Source organism: Polistes fuscatus, unplaced genomic scaffold (genome assembly GCF_010416935.1).
Source record: "Polistes fuscatus isolate 324 unplaced genomic scaffold, CU_Pfus_HIC Scaffold4, whole genome shotgun sequence".
In the NCBI taxonomy this organism is placed as follows: domain Eukaryota; kingdom Metazoa; phylum Arthropoda; class Insecta; order Hymenoptera; family Vespidae; genus Polistes; species Polistes fuscatus.
Window position 1 is genome coordinate 5,198,132 of NW_025113118.1, and position 18,444 is coordinate 5,216,575.

Sequence of the window (18,444 nt, forward strand, 5' to 3'; positions counted from 1 at the left end):
ATACACGAGCGCGTTGTTGTATCTTTGCTCTGTTGATTTAGATTTTCTGTCGTATTTCTAATTAAAGAGAATGATAACGAGTCATTTATTTTATTTTTCTTCTTTTTTTTTTTTTTTTTTTTTTTCTTCCTTTTTAACGATAATATTGTTGTTTATCATTTTGAGATTCGTTAAAACGAATCGGTTTTTATTCAATTTTATCTATCGTGTTCGATTTACAATCGCTGCACGTAATGCACTGTTGTAAATACGTTATTTTGACAAATAAAGAATTTCTGTTTTTTTTTTTTTTTTTTTCTCTTTTTTTTATTTTTTTTTCCTATAAAAGATAACAAAAAAAGTTAAACGATAAGGGAACACGGGGTATTTATTTAAATTGAACAGGCAAATAAAAATCACTGGTTTAATGTGTTGCAATTGAAAGTTTCGTAATAAAAAAAAAGACATTTTCGATTTTCGTTCTAAAACATTCTTCTCCCCGTAGAAATTCGAGATTTATCGGTTTGGATTATTGAACAAATCTACTACGTTCGGTTAGAGATTAATGGGATAAGAGCTTCTTTGAAGGCTTTCGATATACAATACACGTATGCTTGTGCCTTGCCTTGCCTTGGCTTGCCTTGTCGCACGACTTTTAGGATTTATACAAAAAGAAAAAGTATAGAAAGGGAAGGAGAGAGATTGGCGATAATGAAAAAAAGATACGCGTCAAGGTAAAACACACCGTACGCACGTGTCGGCAAACCCGGTAAGCACAAAACACAAAAACAACAATCACCAACAACCAACCCACCCTATCGTGATTTAGGAAAACTTTATTCTCCGAGTCTTGTATTTTCTTTAATCGAATTTCTATTGGTCGAGGGTGGAATATAATAACGTTGAGCTAAAAATGAACTACTACAAGAAAAATAGATAATAAATTTAAATAAATATATATATATTAAAATAATTATTTATTATAATATAAATAATTAAATATTATATTTAAATAATATATATATAGAACGTAAATTATACATAAATATATAAATTAATATAAATATATAACATATTATAATATAAATATACAACGTAACATTACGAGACACTTTTTTTTTTCTTTCGCAAACTTATATTTGAATAATCTCATTTTTATTCTCCTTTATTTTCTTCTTTTTTTCGTCAACAAAATATATAACAAGAGGAAGAAAATTGTTGTTGCTTCCGTTATTCAGACACTTTAGCGTGACTCGAATAACTTGGTGCGAAGGGTTAATTAATCGTTAACGAAGGTATCACTGGAGGCCTGGTTGGTGGTTGTGGTGGTAATCGTGCAAGAGATCACGCGATAAGATAACGAGATTGCTTATTATCTGCTAACTACTTCCATAGAGAGTGCACTAGCCTCTCTCTCTCTCTCTCTCTCTCTCTCTGTCTGTCTCTCTCTCTCTTGAGTGTTTGTATACATCGTATGAGAATATATACATTTTGTTGTACATATAAATACCGATATAGATTATCTCAGATTTATTTCACGAAATTGGTGGAAAAAATCATTGCCGAGTTCAATATCGAGAGATCGATAGTCGAAGAGAAAGAGAGAGAGGGGGGAGCAGGAGGGGGGGTTCGTGTTTCTAAGGCTTACTTAGTGTTGTTCTGGCTTAATTAACGAACCTAGTCATCGTTTCTTATGTTACGAACGGTCTTTATTAGCATACAATTAAAGCCAAGGTATATTATACAGGCGAATAAATTTTTACCTTGCGATGCAATACACGCAGAAATGAACGAACAAATAAACGAAGGAACGAACGAACGAACGAAGGAACGAAGGAACGAACGAACAACGTGACGTATACTAAATTTTTACCTTCCCTTCCCCTTTCTTCCTCTCTCTCTCTTTCTTTCTTTCTTTCTTTCTTTCCTTCTCCCTTTTTTTCTTTCTTCGTCCATTGCGTGCCGCATACTTAAAACTTTTATTAATAGTAGAGGTAAAAACCTGCCGGAAGAAACCGGTCTCTTCTCTCTCCCCCTGATTCTTTTCGATAGAACGACTTTCTTACTATGTTAGCGTCATTTCGAGACGTAGAAAAGATTTGCTTTTTTTTTTTTTTTTTTTTCTTTCTTTACCCGCCGCGACCCTTCATTTTAACCTTCGTCTTCTTCCTCTTCGTCTTCCAATATACGCATTTTATTTATCCGTTTTTTTTGAGAAAATTGTCGTGGCAACAATTGAGTTGTTTATAAGCCAATGCGATTGGGTTGTATTTTTTTTTTTTTTTTTTGAAATTTTTATTATCAACGTGTAATTGATTAATGGTTAATCTTTTAACATTTGAAATAAATTTTTGACGATTACAAGCCTCGAGACTATTAATAAGCTAAAAAACGCTTTTTTGTGTTGATATTTTTGTATCAAAATAATATTACGAAAAATACTCAATGTTCGAGTGATATAAAACACATTCTATGTTGAGAAATAAGATTGATAATTAATCATACGACAAGGTAAGATAATGTGTTAATATATATGTTACCAGTGATTATAGTAATAAATTAAATCAATCACGGTACAATTGGAAGAATTTCATTAAATTAAATAATAAAATTAATTTCTGTTTTATAATTAACGATAAATGCTAGTAACAATTTTTTTCACTTACTATAAAAACATAATACTTGCCAATCATTACGTTAGTTTATCGACGCCAATAAACCCGCGAAGATATTTTGACGTTTTTGCAAACTCACAATAATCAGAGATAGGTCTCGACATTTAAACGAAAAAAAATAATCATTCCTTTCTTTCTTTCTTTTTTTTCTTTTTTTTCTTTCATTCTCTTTCTATCCGTGTCTTATTTTCTTCGCTTTATCGCACGCAATCGTATGCGGCAGCTGCTAACGTTCCTTGGTTGGTGGCTTCCTTCCTTAGAAGGATCCTCACGTCTCTCGTAAGTAATTCGTGAAGCGAATCGAGGAATCCCATCCGCGTCGTTCAAGGACACATGGGGAGATGTCAAAGGCGGAACCATCTTCGAGGGTCGTCCCTCCTCCTTCCTCTCTTCCTTTCTCTTTAACACGTTCGCTGTCCTTTGATGTTACTACGCGTATATGGGGGAATGGTAAAGATAATTTCGATTAGATATTCAAGATGATTGGTAAATGGATGTGTTAGATCTATGATTGAAAAGAGGGAGAGAAAGTACTTCCTAAAAGAACAACCATACGTAATGTACAATGGATTAGTATAAGCAAAAAAAAACAACTTTTCACTTCCTTTTGTTTCATTTTATTTTTTATTTTATTTTTTTGTTTATTTCAAAATTCTATTCGATCGATCCATCATGATTTTTAATAAAATTCCAAATAACTGGATTGATGATGATTTCCATTAGATGTCGGAAATATTTACGGAATTGCAGAATTAGTGTGGATTCTTTGATTTTTTCATTTTATGATACACAGCCAAAAATTTAAGTGCATCGATTGCATTTGTATAATACTTTGTTCGTATGTACCAACCACTGTCCAAGGTTTAGAGAAAATTTAGAAAATTTTCGGACGAGAAAATTGCAAAAATTTAATTTTGTTTAATTTTTTTTTTGTACAAGTAAGACAGACAGATTTACCCAAAATATATTAAATGATGCTTTACCAAATTTTTCTAATTCTTTTTGTTTTTAATGCATATAAAACAAGAATAGAATTAATAAAACATTTGGGAAACATAGTTTTCAATAATTTCAAAGCAATTCTTATGCGAGTACTTGCATCCAAATGTTATGGTTTGCAATATCGGAATCTGAGACAATTAGCATCGATATAAAAAAAAAAGAAAGAAACAAAGCATATGTTTTTCAACGTTGAAATTACATGAGAAATTAAAGAAAAAAAAAATAAAAAGAACTCGTTAATATCGAAGTAAACTAAAAAAATGTAAGTTTGATGAAACCCAGGGTTGTCGTCTCTCGATGCCGGTGCATCCTGCACCTGTTTCCAACGTGTTATGTATAGGTGTGTGTACCTTGAGAAAAACACGGTACTCGCTGGTATAACATTTAATTGGGGTGTTTTTTTTTTTTTCCATTGCTGGTGGAAATAAAAGCTCGTCGGTGTCGTTTCGCGGAAAAGTCTCTCCTCGTGTGTATCATCATGCATTTTCTTCCGCGTTTGTAGAAGAAAACGCGCGTGAGTTTCGACAACAACAAGTTATTCCTCGGGAAAGATGCGTTGATATTATTTACAGGTTTTTATCTCATCTTCCGTTAAACGAGATATATACGCGGGTTATTGACACGCTTGCTGTGCTGCTGCTGGGTACACGTTCGCGTGAATAAAAAAAGAAAATGTTTCCTTGATGAGAATCGAAGAAAAAATTATCGACATTTTCTTTATCAAGTAAACAGATTTAATAATATAATAAAAGGGGGAGTTCGTTCAAAGTTAACGTATTATCGTTCTGACGATGTACTGTTGTTGGATACACAACACATACACACATATATATATTTCTCTCTCGTAATTCGTTATATCATCGAAAACAGTTAACGCGAGTCGTGATTCCACGAATTGCTTCTACGATTCACCGTAATCGACTTAGCCAATAGTAAACTTGTATATACGTTCTCCTAGACATCTTCATTTTTCCTTGGACTGGCTTGGTCGTTGGCCTTCCAACGTAGATAATCGTTATCGCCGTAGTGTGAAATAGAAATAGATGGGGTAATAGATTGAACGAAAGAGAAAGAAAGAAAGAAAGAAAGAAAGAAAGAGAGAGAGTAAGTTAAACGGTGCATCACATATTTAACCCATTGCTTTGCTGTCTGTTGCCCTGTCTGCTGCATGCAATACCCTTGTCTAGCCTTTTAATCTTGTTCGCAGTACTGTTAGATGTTTGCACTGTAATCGTTACTTCGTAATTTGGTTCGTAACAATTTTTTCTACGATATACATATTTTTAATCTCGATCAAAATTATGACATTAATTAGTAGTTACGCTTTATACTAGCGTATAAAATAAAAATCGAGAAAAACGTGTCAAGATAAAACAAAACAAAAAAACAAAACAAAAACGAAATAAAATAAAACAACATCGATCGATAATACATACATACTTAATCGCGGAAGATAAAAATATAAAATTCATCATAATTAACTATACCTATATCTAAGTCATTAAAATATAGAGTTGCGATCTTGAGTGCAAGTGTACCAAAGTAAAAGATGATCGGACTAGCAAGATCAAAGTCGTCGTTCTATCTTTCCTCCTTCTCCTACTCCTCCATTTTCTCTCCTCCCTTCTCCACTTCGTCTACTCTTTACTCGTCTCTCTTACAAAGATCGCGCAAACAAATGCGACAGTGACGGCGAGCACCTGCGCATACATACGCGAGAAGCGTATTAATAGATAACAAATGTCTTGTTTGCGGGTTTCTTCTACACCTCCTCCTCCTCCTCCTCCTCCTCCTTCTCCTCCTTCTCCACCACCTTCGTGTTACCTACCTCTACGTGTTTCATAGAGACGAGAAAAATAGAAAGAAAAGAAGGAAGATGGGTAAAGAAATGAAGGAAGAGAGAAAGATGATGGGTGGGTGTGGCGATAAGGTGTGATATTCCAAAGGTACTTTTTATACGTTTTAAATGAGAATACTTAGGAAGGAAGCTGACACCATGAAAATATATATATATATTTGGTGTTTGTTGGATGGTTTGATGATTGGATGGTTGGTTGGTTGGTCGATTGGTCGAGTGGCCGGTGTTATTAGCGATGTTTTCGCTCGAGGCATTTTTGCGCAGTTAGTCGATAAAGCTTGTGACTCAGATGCCCTTCCGTTTCAGGTCTCAATGACAATCCCAATAGCACCTACACGTAGAGTGAACGAGTTCGTGAGTGAGTAAGTGAGTGAGTGAGAGATAACGAACGAACATACGAGAGAGAGAGAGAGAGAGAGAGAGCGGTGGATAGCGCACGCGTCTCTCTCTCTCTCTCTCTCTCTTTGATTCTCTCTGATTCTCTCTGATTCTCTCTGATTCTCCTGGATGCTCTTTGGGCGTGCCACAACCGAGCGGACAGCGCATCGATTTCGCGCGAGCACTCGTGCAAGAAATCACGCGTGCACAAACCGAGATAGTCACGAGACTATATTATAATGTGTTGCTTGGATATATATTATTCCTAATTCCTGTCTTTTTCTTTGTATAGTTGTTCTTTCCAGTATTGTGACTCGCTAAAGAAAGAATATCTTTAATTTTTGATATTTATTTATCTCAACTATTGTTTATTTTTTTATCATTTTTATTTTTTATATGTGTTATGTGTGTATATAGGGACTGGAAAGTTATTTTTTTTTACATTAAATTTAAATACCGATTTAAAGTACACAATTAGTTGATAAATGATAAACAAATATCGGCATAAAACGACATTACTTTCTGGGTCCTTCTAATAAAGTATATATAATATTAGAATTATCTCATTTTACGCGTCATAATAATTCCATTTAATAACTTTCCATTGATTTCATTCGTATATATATGTTTAATAAGAGTTAGTGATGTTAGTTTGGTCATTTGATCAAATGAAATTTACAGTTTTTACAGTTCATATGGCTGACACGTGCTCAAATTATTGAAATCTAACGATATATGTCCTTCGAAGTTCTTCTTTTGTCAGAGTACGCAAATTAGTACGAGTTAAATGAAATAGAAAAGGGAAGGAAGGAAAGGCAAAATATTTTTCTTTTCTCTCTCTTCCTCTCTCTCTCTCTCTCTGGAGAGAAAGAGAGAGGGGGGAACAGTTTAAAAAAGTCACTACAAGGTTAGATAAAAATGTTCTCCCGCTAGTAGGAACAGTCAAGTCGAATACTGCTTAGGTTGTAATCTTGCGATTATTTTGTACGTGTATCCCTCCTAGCTCCATCGTTCGTACGTTTTTTTTTTTTTTTTTTACGTTCGTTTGCTTCGTGATAACAGTGTTGCGAATATATACACACACACGCACACATGCATATACATATTACACGGTATACGGTATCATTGATAATAGAAACTCTGGTACTAATTGGACCGCGAAGCATGACGACGATTTTCGCTCAACGAACATGTTGAAAATTAACTATCGCGATTTTAATTGTGTTCAATTTAAACGGACGTTTTTTTATCATTATGCACATTTAATATCCTATATATATATACGTTACGATACTAAACTTAGACAATGCACACAAGATACAATGATTCGTCCAGTATTATTTTTCTAATATTTTTCATCGAGTAGATTATATTTTTTTCTTTTTTTTTCTTCTTCTCTGCTTATAGCATACGTTCTAAGAAAAAAAACAAAACTCGTGTTTCTTCCCGAGGTATTTTTCGTGGGAGGTAAACACACGCGATACGATGTTGTTCTTCCTCCCCACTTCTTACGATAATTCGATCCAAATCCTACGGTTAAACATAAATATCGATACGTATCTGTCGTCTCTTTTTCTCTTTCGTGACGATGTTGTTTTGTGTTACGTAATTCTTGCGAAGAGTAGTATTAGTCATACTAAAAACAATAAGTCCAATGTGATGCAACATCGTGTTCTTTTCTCTAACGTGCCTGTGAATGTCGAGATTATAGAAACTGTGCTGCAAAACCCCAGAAGGATTCGTCAGTTGACGATGATGGGATGCCACGCGTGTGATTCATAAAACACGTTACCAGTTATTTTCTTTTGATTTCTTTTTTTTTTTTCTTTTTTTTTTTTGATAAGAGGGATTATCTTTTCGACCTTGACTCAGCGGCTCGTGTGTGTTGTGTCTTTTCTTTTCTTTCTTTTTAAACCATAAAATAACGTTTTAATTATTTTGTTTACTATTAACGTTGTTCTTGACCAATCGTAAAGTTGCTTTAACTGTTATTCAATAATCTATGTCGAGATAATAATATTAATATTTTACTGGTTTTTAACTTGTATCTATACCAAAACAATTATCTGTATACTATCCCATTATAGTTTTTATCTATACACACACACATACGCGCGCGTTGTATGTATAATTCGTATAAGTAATACAGGAAACGTATATACGTAAATAAGTTCTCGTAAACACGAGCGCCGGCTATCAAAAGTTATTTTTAAAACGTTCATTATTGTTGACTGTTCGTGCATGCTGCGATTCGTTAATTAGTTGCGACGTAATCCCCTGTCCGTATTTGTTTCCTTCGCTATCACCTACGTGAGTCACGATAGTTCACTTTGTTTTTTTTCTTTCTTTTAACAATTACAGAAACACGAAGTCGAAAAATATGCGAACTATATCGAACTGGGATGAGGAGGGGGAGGGGGAGGGGAAAGTTTCTTCATATTTTTTTTTCATGCAAAAGTTAAATAAGATTTTTTTTCAATGATTTAATTTTTAACCCTTTAATTTCGGCCAAATTAAGTAGACATTTTACAGGTACTTTAAAAACATTTCTAAACAAACAAGCGTATAGAAATAATAAAATATCCATCAGTTTATTCATTTATATGTCGAAAAAAACAAACTGTGATAAATACTACACTCTGTAATTAGTTTTGTTGTGATATTTAATGAAACTTGAAATCAACCGAGCGCCGTATCGGCGCCGCTCGAGTTGACACTGAGCAAAGGGTTAATATCGATAGATTTCGATAAAATTAGGTGAAATTTCAGCGTCGTTGTCTAAAAATACGTCGATCATCGAATGGATAATATAAATTATGACGAATATTATAAGACAAAATATCAGATTTATTTATTTTTTTTTGTTTAATTACGCTAATCTAAAATTATCAAGAAAATACGTAAAAACTTAACCCCCCCACCAGAATCAATATTACATCGAACGAGAAAAAATTGAAATTATTTATCCAAAACTATACTGCTGTCTCTATTCGTTCATTCGTCGAGAAGAAGAAGAAGAAGAAGAAGAAGAAGAAGATAAGATCCATTTGTAAAGCAGCCATGTGGAATTATTGTAAAGCGGCCCATTTCTGGTAATAATGTCGTTAGTTTTCATTAAGAGTGAGAAAAGGAAAAAAAAAACAAAGCATAAGCTCTCTTTCTCTCTCGAGAGAGGAGTCATCTTCGTTAAACTCACGTTTTCATTCTTTCTCGTTTAACAGCATGAACATCGTCGAGGACGACGACGACGACGATGATTATTGGCTGAGTTATTCGTCCGATTAACACCAAAATTGCACACCGCCTACGAGAAGTGAAACGAAGCGAAGCGAAGTGAAGAGAAGAGATGTTTGATGTAACGAAAAATATATAGAGGAAGAAGAAGAAAAAAAAAACATTCTTCCTCTCATAAAAGATCATTCGATCTCGATAAATACATGTAGGAGGGGTGGGGGTGGTGATCGGTTCGTGTTATCTTCGCACGATTATTATCATAACGATTAGGTCAACTGTTTTCCCCACTTGTTGAGGATACCACCAACGTAGAAGAGATTACTTCGAATCGATTTCGTATAAGTCATCATAAAGACCCACGGTGGGTGTAAGGGGGGTGGTGGTGGGGTGGCTCGGGAGGTCATTTGTTACGATTTATCGTGCATATTTATCGATAACTAATGTTCCATAAATAGAAATTGATTAAATTATATCAATGGTCAAGAAATTATGTAAAAGTGATTATGAGTGAAAAAAAAAGGAAAAGAAAAAAAAACAGATTAAGTTCTTCAATTACATTCGATGGCATAGCACGAAAACAACAAGCCGCTCATCATCCTCCTCTCTTCTCGTGTGTTTTTCATTTTGTTTTTCTTCAATTGCTATAGCTAGTAGGAGGAGGAGAAGGAGGTGGAGGAGGAGGGGGAGGGCACATTGTGGTGAGAAAAGAGAGAGTAGGAGGGGACGAACGCGTAATATTTTCGTGACCCTTGCTTGACATTGCCAAAAATAACCGATACGGGCGACGATAGGACGATTTCATTCGAGTGGAGGCCAAGGTTAAGGTCGAGTTGTTTCTATCTCTATCTCTCTTTCTCTCTCTCCCTTTCGCTCTCGTTCTCGGTCTCATTCTTCCTCTTCCTCTTCCTCCTCTTCCTCTTCCTCTTCCTCTTCCCCTTCCCCTCTTTTCAACTATATTGCCGTTCTCTGCTATATTGTCTCAGTTCTACGTCTGCTGCTGCTTGAATTTGCTTGTTTACTGCCTGTTTGCCTACTTGCTTGCTTGCTTGCTTGGTTGGCTGGCTGGTTGGCTGGTTGGTTGGTTGCTTGCTTGCTTGCTTGCTTGCTTGTCTCGTTTTCCGGTGACACAATTTGCGTCATTCAACCAACAAAGACGATTTACAAAACGATTAAACTTTACGATTGTTTTTTACTTTCATGTTTTCTATTCGACGTATTTTGTTGTTTTTTTTCTTTTGTTTTTTTTTTCTGTCTTCTTTGAAATCCATTTATTATCAATTTTATCGAAAACTCACGTAATCACCGAGCGCTACTTTTGTTTTCTTTGTTTTGTTTTTGTTTGTCCAGTATATTTTTGATTTAACATTTAACCTTTTCTATAACATATTTATGAGATACCTATTTATATATAACTGGTTTTTAATGACTGGTATAATAAAATAGAAAGTTTTAATTATAATATCAGATTATTTTTTTTTTAACGATATATGCTATCTTGATTATCTCGATTTTCATTTTTAAACGCGTGTGTCAGTAATTAAATGTGAATGATAAATCGTTCGGTGTGTTATTCGCAGTTATCTCTTTTGATATTTAAATTGTATTTGTGAAATGATATTGACGATTGGAATTTGATCGGGGGGTGGGGGTGGGGTAGGAGGTTTATCTGAAAGAATGAATGCTTATGTTACGTTACTGCAAAATTGTACAAAATAATTTGATACAGGCGTTTCTTCCAGACACGTCTACGTTTATATTCGATTTGAAAAAACAACAAGAAAAAAAATGTATAAAATAAATAAATAAATCTGATTTAAAAAAAAATTCATCTCGTAATGTTTATAAATAAAATATTTATCTCGAGATATAAAAGAGTTTTGCTACGACATGCTTTTCCAATAATAATTTATTCGAGAGCATGTGACATCTAAGAACGACGAGAGAAAAAAGATACTTTTTACATAAATACGTTCTTATTCGTTTCAAAAGCTCGTTTCGAATAAAACGATTCCTTACATCATCATCGTTGCTCATAATTCGTGCTCTCTTTCACGTTGGAAAAAGAAACGCGTACCCCTTTTTTACTTTTTCTTTTATATCGTCGAGAGTCGATATTTTTAGAATTCTTTTTTTTTTTTCTCTTCTTATTTTTTCTTTCAAGCAAGTCCGGAAATCTGAAGTAGAGAAGAGAAAGAAGAGTACGTCGAGCTTGAAAAGCTCCTAAGCTAGCTCAGCTCTCGTTCGTATCCGCGAGTAAATTTGTATACGTATAAAAATATACACCAATACATTTAATATGTATATGTGTATGTGTGTGTATATATATATATATATATATATATATATATATATATATATATATATGTCTCTTGTGTTATTGGTAGTACGTATGAGTACGTATGTATCCTACTAGTACAAACATATGCGTATGAGTTTTATCACCCGTTCCTTTTGCCGCTTCCTTCTCGAGGGTTGTTATCAAGGGATAGGAAAGAAGGGTGCGGAATTATTATGATTCACGAGAAATTCACTATGCCCTCCTCCAACCCCTTCAAACTTCTTCCCTCCATCATACAAGCTTTTCCTGTGCAAGCCTTTCTTCAAATGGAATGTTTAGTTTCTCTCTCTCTCTCTCTTTTATCCTTGTTTCTCTATTTCATTCTCACTCTGTTCGTTAAATGAATTTTATTATGTTGTATTATTCAATGACTTATGGTTAGTAATCTATGACATTGGAAGGAGGAAATATTTTCAAACGATAGACACACATACGCACAGAATTTTATACAAGCGATTGATATAATTTGTATTTGTTGACTGATAATTGTTTTTCTATAAATCTCTAATGATCATCGAGATCGTAATAACCGTGAATGTTGTTCATTTCAGGCAAAGCTGCGGTGCCAACGGTATCTTTTCTCGTCGTTTGGATTTCAGCGCATTTAACAGCTTGCCCAGGACCAAATTGAACTCCTATCATATTAAGGTAATAAATTTCAAACTAAATTTAACGACGCTTCGTGTTCGTGTATACTCATTCGTAACGTGAATGGTCGAATGACCGTTTAAAAAAAAATTATATAGGAAAGGAAGGAAATATTTTCTTTTATTTAGAAATAAATAATTGACATTGTATGCGTTTTGTCAGAATTTTCTTTTTTCACAGATTAAGATCATTTGACCTCACGCGTTGGTAGGTTTTTAGCGTTAACAAAATGATCATATTCCGTTACGTTGTATTTTAAAAACAGATTAGTATTAACGGATAAACAATATTATTCTAATTATTATTATCAAGAAAAAAGATTTTATCGATCGATAAATTTTACGTGTCTTTGTTTCCCTAATTAATCTAAATGATAGCAAAATCGTATGGATTTATTTGTTAACTTAATATCGTTATAACAAAAGAAATTTTCTAAAAATTTAGCCAAATATATAGTGGACACCCAATGTGGGTTAAATTGTCACAATTATTATGCTATTCTAATTTATTTATCGATGATTATTTCACGTTAATAAATAAATCAAAATTCCTATATACAATGGATGTATGAGAGTAAAAATCGATTTGATATTTCGATCATTGTAATAATAAGTTTTATTGTATACCACTTTGATTTTGTTTGTCATAAATACGAAACGTTCGAGATAGCATAATTGAGATTAAAACCGAACAAAAAGAAAAAAGAAAAAAAATCAGACAAGATTGGTATATTTAGTGTTACCAATTTCTAAAGTTAGAATCAAAATAAATCATGCGAATATATCAGCACACCACCACCCACCCGCATGAGGGTTAACTCTCTTTTTATTATCACCGATTAATCTCGCGCGAAACCGATCATTTTTTTTGTCTTTTTCTTTGGCAAACAAGCATCGTCCTCTTGTGCGCATCACGATCACGCCCTTCCGGAACGAATCCTTTCGCGCGTTGCGTCGTAACACTGTCGTCCTACCCCAAATACGAGGGAAAATCAATACCAACCCCCTTCGTCGTTGGGCTTAAACCCTGCACTTATTCTCGCATTTTCTGCACGTACGCGTTTTGCTCTCCTACGCAAGCGCTTTAAATACTATTTCCTCAAAGATATAATAGCGTAACTTTTTTTTTTTTTTTTTTCTTTTTTATACATTCCGATCCCTTTTTAATCTTTTACATACGAATCGTCCGACAATTTTTTTTCGTTTTCGAAAAAAATCGATCGATTCTTTCGATTAAAGAAATAATAATAATAATAATAATAATAATAAAATAAAATAAAAAAGGATCAAGATTATTACAATAATTAAAATTTCATGTTTAATTCGTTGAAATAAAAATTTCATAAATAACAAGCGTTGCTATGATGAATTTATAAAATAAAATCGTCGACGCGCTCGTACGTGAATTATGAATATTCGCAATAACAGAAAGAATCAAAAAGTTTAAAAGAGACAGGATAAAAAAGTGCTTTTGGGGGTGGGGGTGGGGAGGGTTTAGAAAGAGGTATATAATATGCGACGCGTATAAAACAAGTCATCGAATTATTCGTGCGTAGTGTCGGATGATAAGAGGGAGGGGGCCTCGTAAAAGGGTTCGAATCTGGTTTTGACGATGGCGTAATATGACAACGCAACTACGCATTACGTTTTGGATAGGATCGATAAACGGAGGAGTAGGGGGAGGAGGAAGAGGAGAGGGGAGGAGGATATGACACACTCTTCAATTTCGTTATTGCGTGGAATCCCATCCTTTCCGTTGCATCCAACTGTGATTCGTTCGTTCATTCGTTCATTCGTTGAAATTACAGATATTTAGATATAGAAATGAATATATATAATTATATATAATTATATATGTGGGCTTTTGAATTGTTTAAGAAGTATAGATATGAATGTGTGAATGGTATGAGTGTGAGAAGAGTGATTGAAAGAAATGAAAGAATGCATCCGGTCGAGGATAAAGAAAGAGCGTGAGATAAGAATATTAGTTTGGGTATACAGTAAAACCTCTTTTTGTGCGGTGGATAGGGACCGCATAAAAGAAATCGTACAAAAAAATATTCGGTAATTTTATAAATACTTACATATTATAAACAACTTTGTACGATATACTACCTAATTTTGTTTTATGCGGCGGACAGGGACCGCATAAAAAAGTTGCACTTAGAAAATACATCAATTATTTGCGAAATATAGATGTGAAAATGCTTTCAATCAAATTAAATAATTGTTAGGAGATTGTTTAAATCAGATGAACAGCGTCGCGAAGTCTGGATACATCGTCGTCAAGGAGACCATGTAATCAGTTCGTCCACACATGTATATGTACATTGAAAGAAAACATAAAACTGGTAGCAACGCTGCTGAGATTTAGATACCGCATAAAAATAAATCGCACAAAACAAATCGCACAAAACAAATCGCACAAAAATAAAATCGCACAAAACAAATCGCACAAAAATAAAATCGTATAAAAAAGGACCGCACAAAAAGAGGTCTTACTGTATAAGGTTACATCATCTGGACTTGTCGGCTTTGTATAGCTACATCGAAGTCTCCCGAACGTTCTCGATAATGTGAAATACCGGAAAAACCTTTGCGCGTAGTTTGGAATGATCGGGAAGTTTCCAGGGGAACGACGAGAAACAACGGAAGATGATGGAGGGGGTTGTAGGGTGTAAGGAGGCGACGAAAATGACTGCGGGCTGTGCGTTCTGCGTGCGTTGCGTTTTGCTGAGAGTTCGATAATAATTGACGAGTGATAAGTGTAACGGGGAGTACGGAAGACAACGGGGAACGGCGAAGGATTACGGTGTTCCTTGCGGTTGTTTTCGGACGTAGAGAGTTACACTTATTGTTAGCATTAGATCATTAGATTATAGATACTTACTACTTTATTTTTTACAAACATTATACCTTGTTATTATTTTTTAATAAATACTACTTTACTATTACAATTAAATATATATCTCATCACTAAACGTAAATCTTACATATACATATATATATAATTAATATATAATTAGATAATTATTTTAATATTATTTAAAAATTTATTATATTATATATTATTATATTTATTTAAAATTATTTTAAGAATAATTATATATAATTAGATATAGAAAAATATAGATAAAAGTTCGTCCTATTTATTATAACAGTCGAGAAAAATGTAACGAGATGATATGATATATGAGATGATATGAGATGAGATGAGATGAGATTGTAGGACGAAGTAGTTCGATTTCGACCTTGACATGGTCCTATATTTTGATGGCGTACGCTGCCTGTACGTGGGTGGTGGTGGTATATGTATGTTTGTGAGTACAAAGTGAAGGATGACTAGTAAAATAGTCGGCTCCCCTTACGAACTCGGCTAAGTGCCTGCGGCTTTCCGAACGAGCAACCATAATCGAGCCTTCGTTCTCTCCTCTCTACCCTATTATATTTTAATCGAAAGGACTTGCTGCCACTGTTCTCCGGGATTACATCAGCACGAGTAAAAAAAAAAAAAGTTCGAAAGAGGGAGAGAGAAAGAGAGATAAAGAAAGGACAGGACGTTGTGTCGAAAGGGTTAATTTAGTTTAGGGGGGTTGGCTTCGACGAGTATACTTCGATAGTTAAACTACCATCAGCTCGTTGGTTACGGTGCTAAACGGTTGGCGTTATCATCCCTTTCTTTTCTTTTTTCTTTTTTTTTTTCTTCTTTATACTTTATTTATATTCTTTTCTTTTCTTTTCCTTTTTTTTGGTTTCTCTTTTTATTTTTTCATTGGAGAGAGAGAGAGAGAGAAAGAAAAAAACACCGTGTACGTATTACCGGTACAGGTCGTAAGAAAAATAAGAAAAAAAAGGAAAAAGGGATCCTCGGATCTTTTCTCGTTACATTCTGCGTCAAAGAACGATCGTAAAATCGTAAAGTCTCTTTTCAAGGCGACCTTTAGATGTTAGCTTTTCTAACATACCAAGAGATAGAATTTTACAGCATGTTGGTAGACATGAGACAACGAGATCTTCGAATACGGAGAAAACAACGAAAGGAAAAAAGAGAGAGAGAGAGAAAGAGAGAGAAGGAGAAAAACGAAATGGTGAAAAAATAAAGAACTGATGAAAAAGGTGGTGGTAGGAGGATAGAAAGGGGGTGGGGTGACCTTTATAGTGCGTGGTACGAGAATTCCACACAACAGTTTGTACGAACCGAACAACAACCACCGTAGCAGCAGCTAGTCGTCCTTGTTCTTCCTTCTACTCAACCAATTCCTGTCTACCTTTTCTGACACGGGTAAAAAAACTGCTGCTGCTGTTCGTTCTGTGTACCGTGAACGAATGAAAATAAAAAGAGGAAGGGTGGGTGGTTTGTGTGGTAGTAGTTGTATGCATATTCGTTGTACTTCACGTACGAGAGGAAGAAAAAGGAAAGAAAGTATTGTTTCTTTTTAAACATTTTGAATAAAACTACGAGTAATGTTAATTTACACAAATACCGCCTAGATTAGAAATATTGCGTCAAACTTTGACCATTCTTGTTTCTTGAGGTAACACAACTCTAACCGTTTCTAAAAGTTACTTGCTCAAAGGCATTAACCAGGAACACTAAACACAATAGAACAATGTGCGTACGTGTCCAAGTAAACTAGTCGTCGCAACTTTAATGAATACCCGTTTAAGTATATTCTTTCAACAATAAGAAACACGCACGCACAAATACACACAAACATACACGTAGACGATTCATTCCAAGAGAACTTGTTTGTTTCTTACTATTCATATAAGACGAAACAAATTTATAATCAATTCAATTATTCATTATTATCTCGATTTAACGAATTGGAATTTGAGAATATATATTTAATGATATAATAATTCTATATAATTCTAATAATATTAAATTGGCAATTAAAATTCCCGTAGTTATTTTTTAAAATTTTAACAAACAAGAATAAATTATTCATTAATTAGTCGTTAATTTTTTATGGAAAAATAAAAATTGTAAGAAATAAAAAAAAAAGAAACCAACGTGAAATTTAGTTGCCGATGAATTATTAAAATTCATATTCATACGAAGAATATATTTTAAAGGATATGGGAGAAGGGAAATCATCGATTAATGATTATTATTATGATTATTATGATGATTCGGAAACTAAGCAACGTATTCCCACAGGCTCAGGATATTACTGGTTGGTCCCTCCCCCCCCTTACAGAGGGGGGTGGAGAGAAGAATGATATTTTCGATCGAACGAACCGGCCGGGGATATTCCGGTTTCCAATTGCGTCGCATTTCGTTTCAAACTCGCAACCCTAACGACGTGACGAGAAAGAGTGAGAGGAGAGGAGAGGAGAGGAGAGGAGAATGATCGTATGCGTAGTACAGAAAGGAGGAATAGGAGGAGGAAGAGGAAGAGACCCTCAAACGTATCCCTTTGCCGTAGCAACGTTGGCAGGGAACAACAACGAGACTCAGCCGGGGGTTAGTGGTATATGCGTCTCTCTAACCCTCTCTTGCTTCGAACAAGGGTGCCAGAGCTCCAGAGCCACCCCTCTACGCGAATTGCAAAATGCAAGGTTTGCCTTTTGCTCGGTGAATACCGATATGCAGGCAACGAACAACCTACCACTCCCCCTCCCCTCTCCTCCCTCACCCAACGCCCCCCACGCCCCCATGTGCGTTTAGTTACGTCGCTTTTTAAAAGCCGAGATTGCTGGCGTGAATTGGAAATCAGCGTACATTCTTCTTCTCTCTCTTTTTTTTGGTTTCTCTTTTGTTATATGTATCGTTCTTCTGTTTTCTTTTTCGTCTTCTTCTTCCCCCCTTTCTCTTCTTTCTTTCGTGTATATCTTATATTATATTTGCCATATTTTATTTAGAATAATATAATTTTCGTAGTACTAACAGCTCGAAAATGAAAAATATATGTTAGAAATATTGAAAGTAGATTTTGTTCTTTTTTTTTTTTTGACATTTTGACTGCCATGATGAATTTTACATGTTTCCTTCAGGACACTGCGCTGGGTAGTATTTTTATTATTCAAGATTTTACATAGAAATACATTTTTCATTTTCGATGTTCCAATAAAAATTTGTAATTGTTCAATGGGACATTTTTTTAATTTCAAAGTATATTACAATTAGTGATAATGTTCAAAATGAACTAAAACAGTTCGAAAATGAAAGATATATGTTAGAAATATTGAAAGTAGATTTTGTTCTTTTTTTTTTTGACATTTTGACTGCCATGATGAATTTCACATGTTTCCTTCAGGACACTGCTGGGTAGTATTTTTATTATTCAAGATTTCACATAGAAATAAATGTTTCATTTTCGATGTTCC

General features: G+C 34.3%; 1 protein-coding gene and 1 long non-coding RNA gene across 2 annotated transcripts in view; both read left to right on the plus strand.

The window, feature by feature from the left end:
• Positions 1 to 18,444, plus strand: part of LOC122521084 (headcase protein-like) — a 158,717-nt gene that overhangs the window by 12,959 nt on the left and 127,314 nt on the right. The window contains exon 2 of the mRNA XM_043641520.1: positions 12,016 to 12,112. Coding sequence (XP_043497455.1) covers positions 12,016 to 12,112 — 97 coding nt within the window. The remainder of the gene's footprint in view (positions 1 to 12,015; positions 12,113 to 18,444) is intronic.
• Positions 8,615 to 9,258, plus strand: LOC122521085. Its single transcript, XR_006304656.1, has 2 exons — positions 8,615 to 8,984; positions 9,114 to 9,258. It is a non-coding gene; the product is annotated as an uncharacterized LOC122521085 (long non-coding RNA).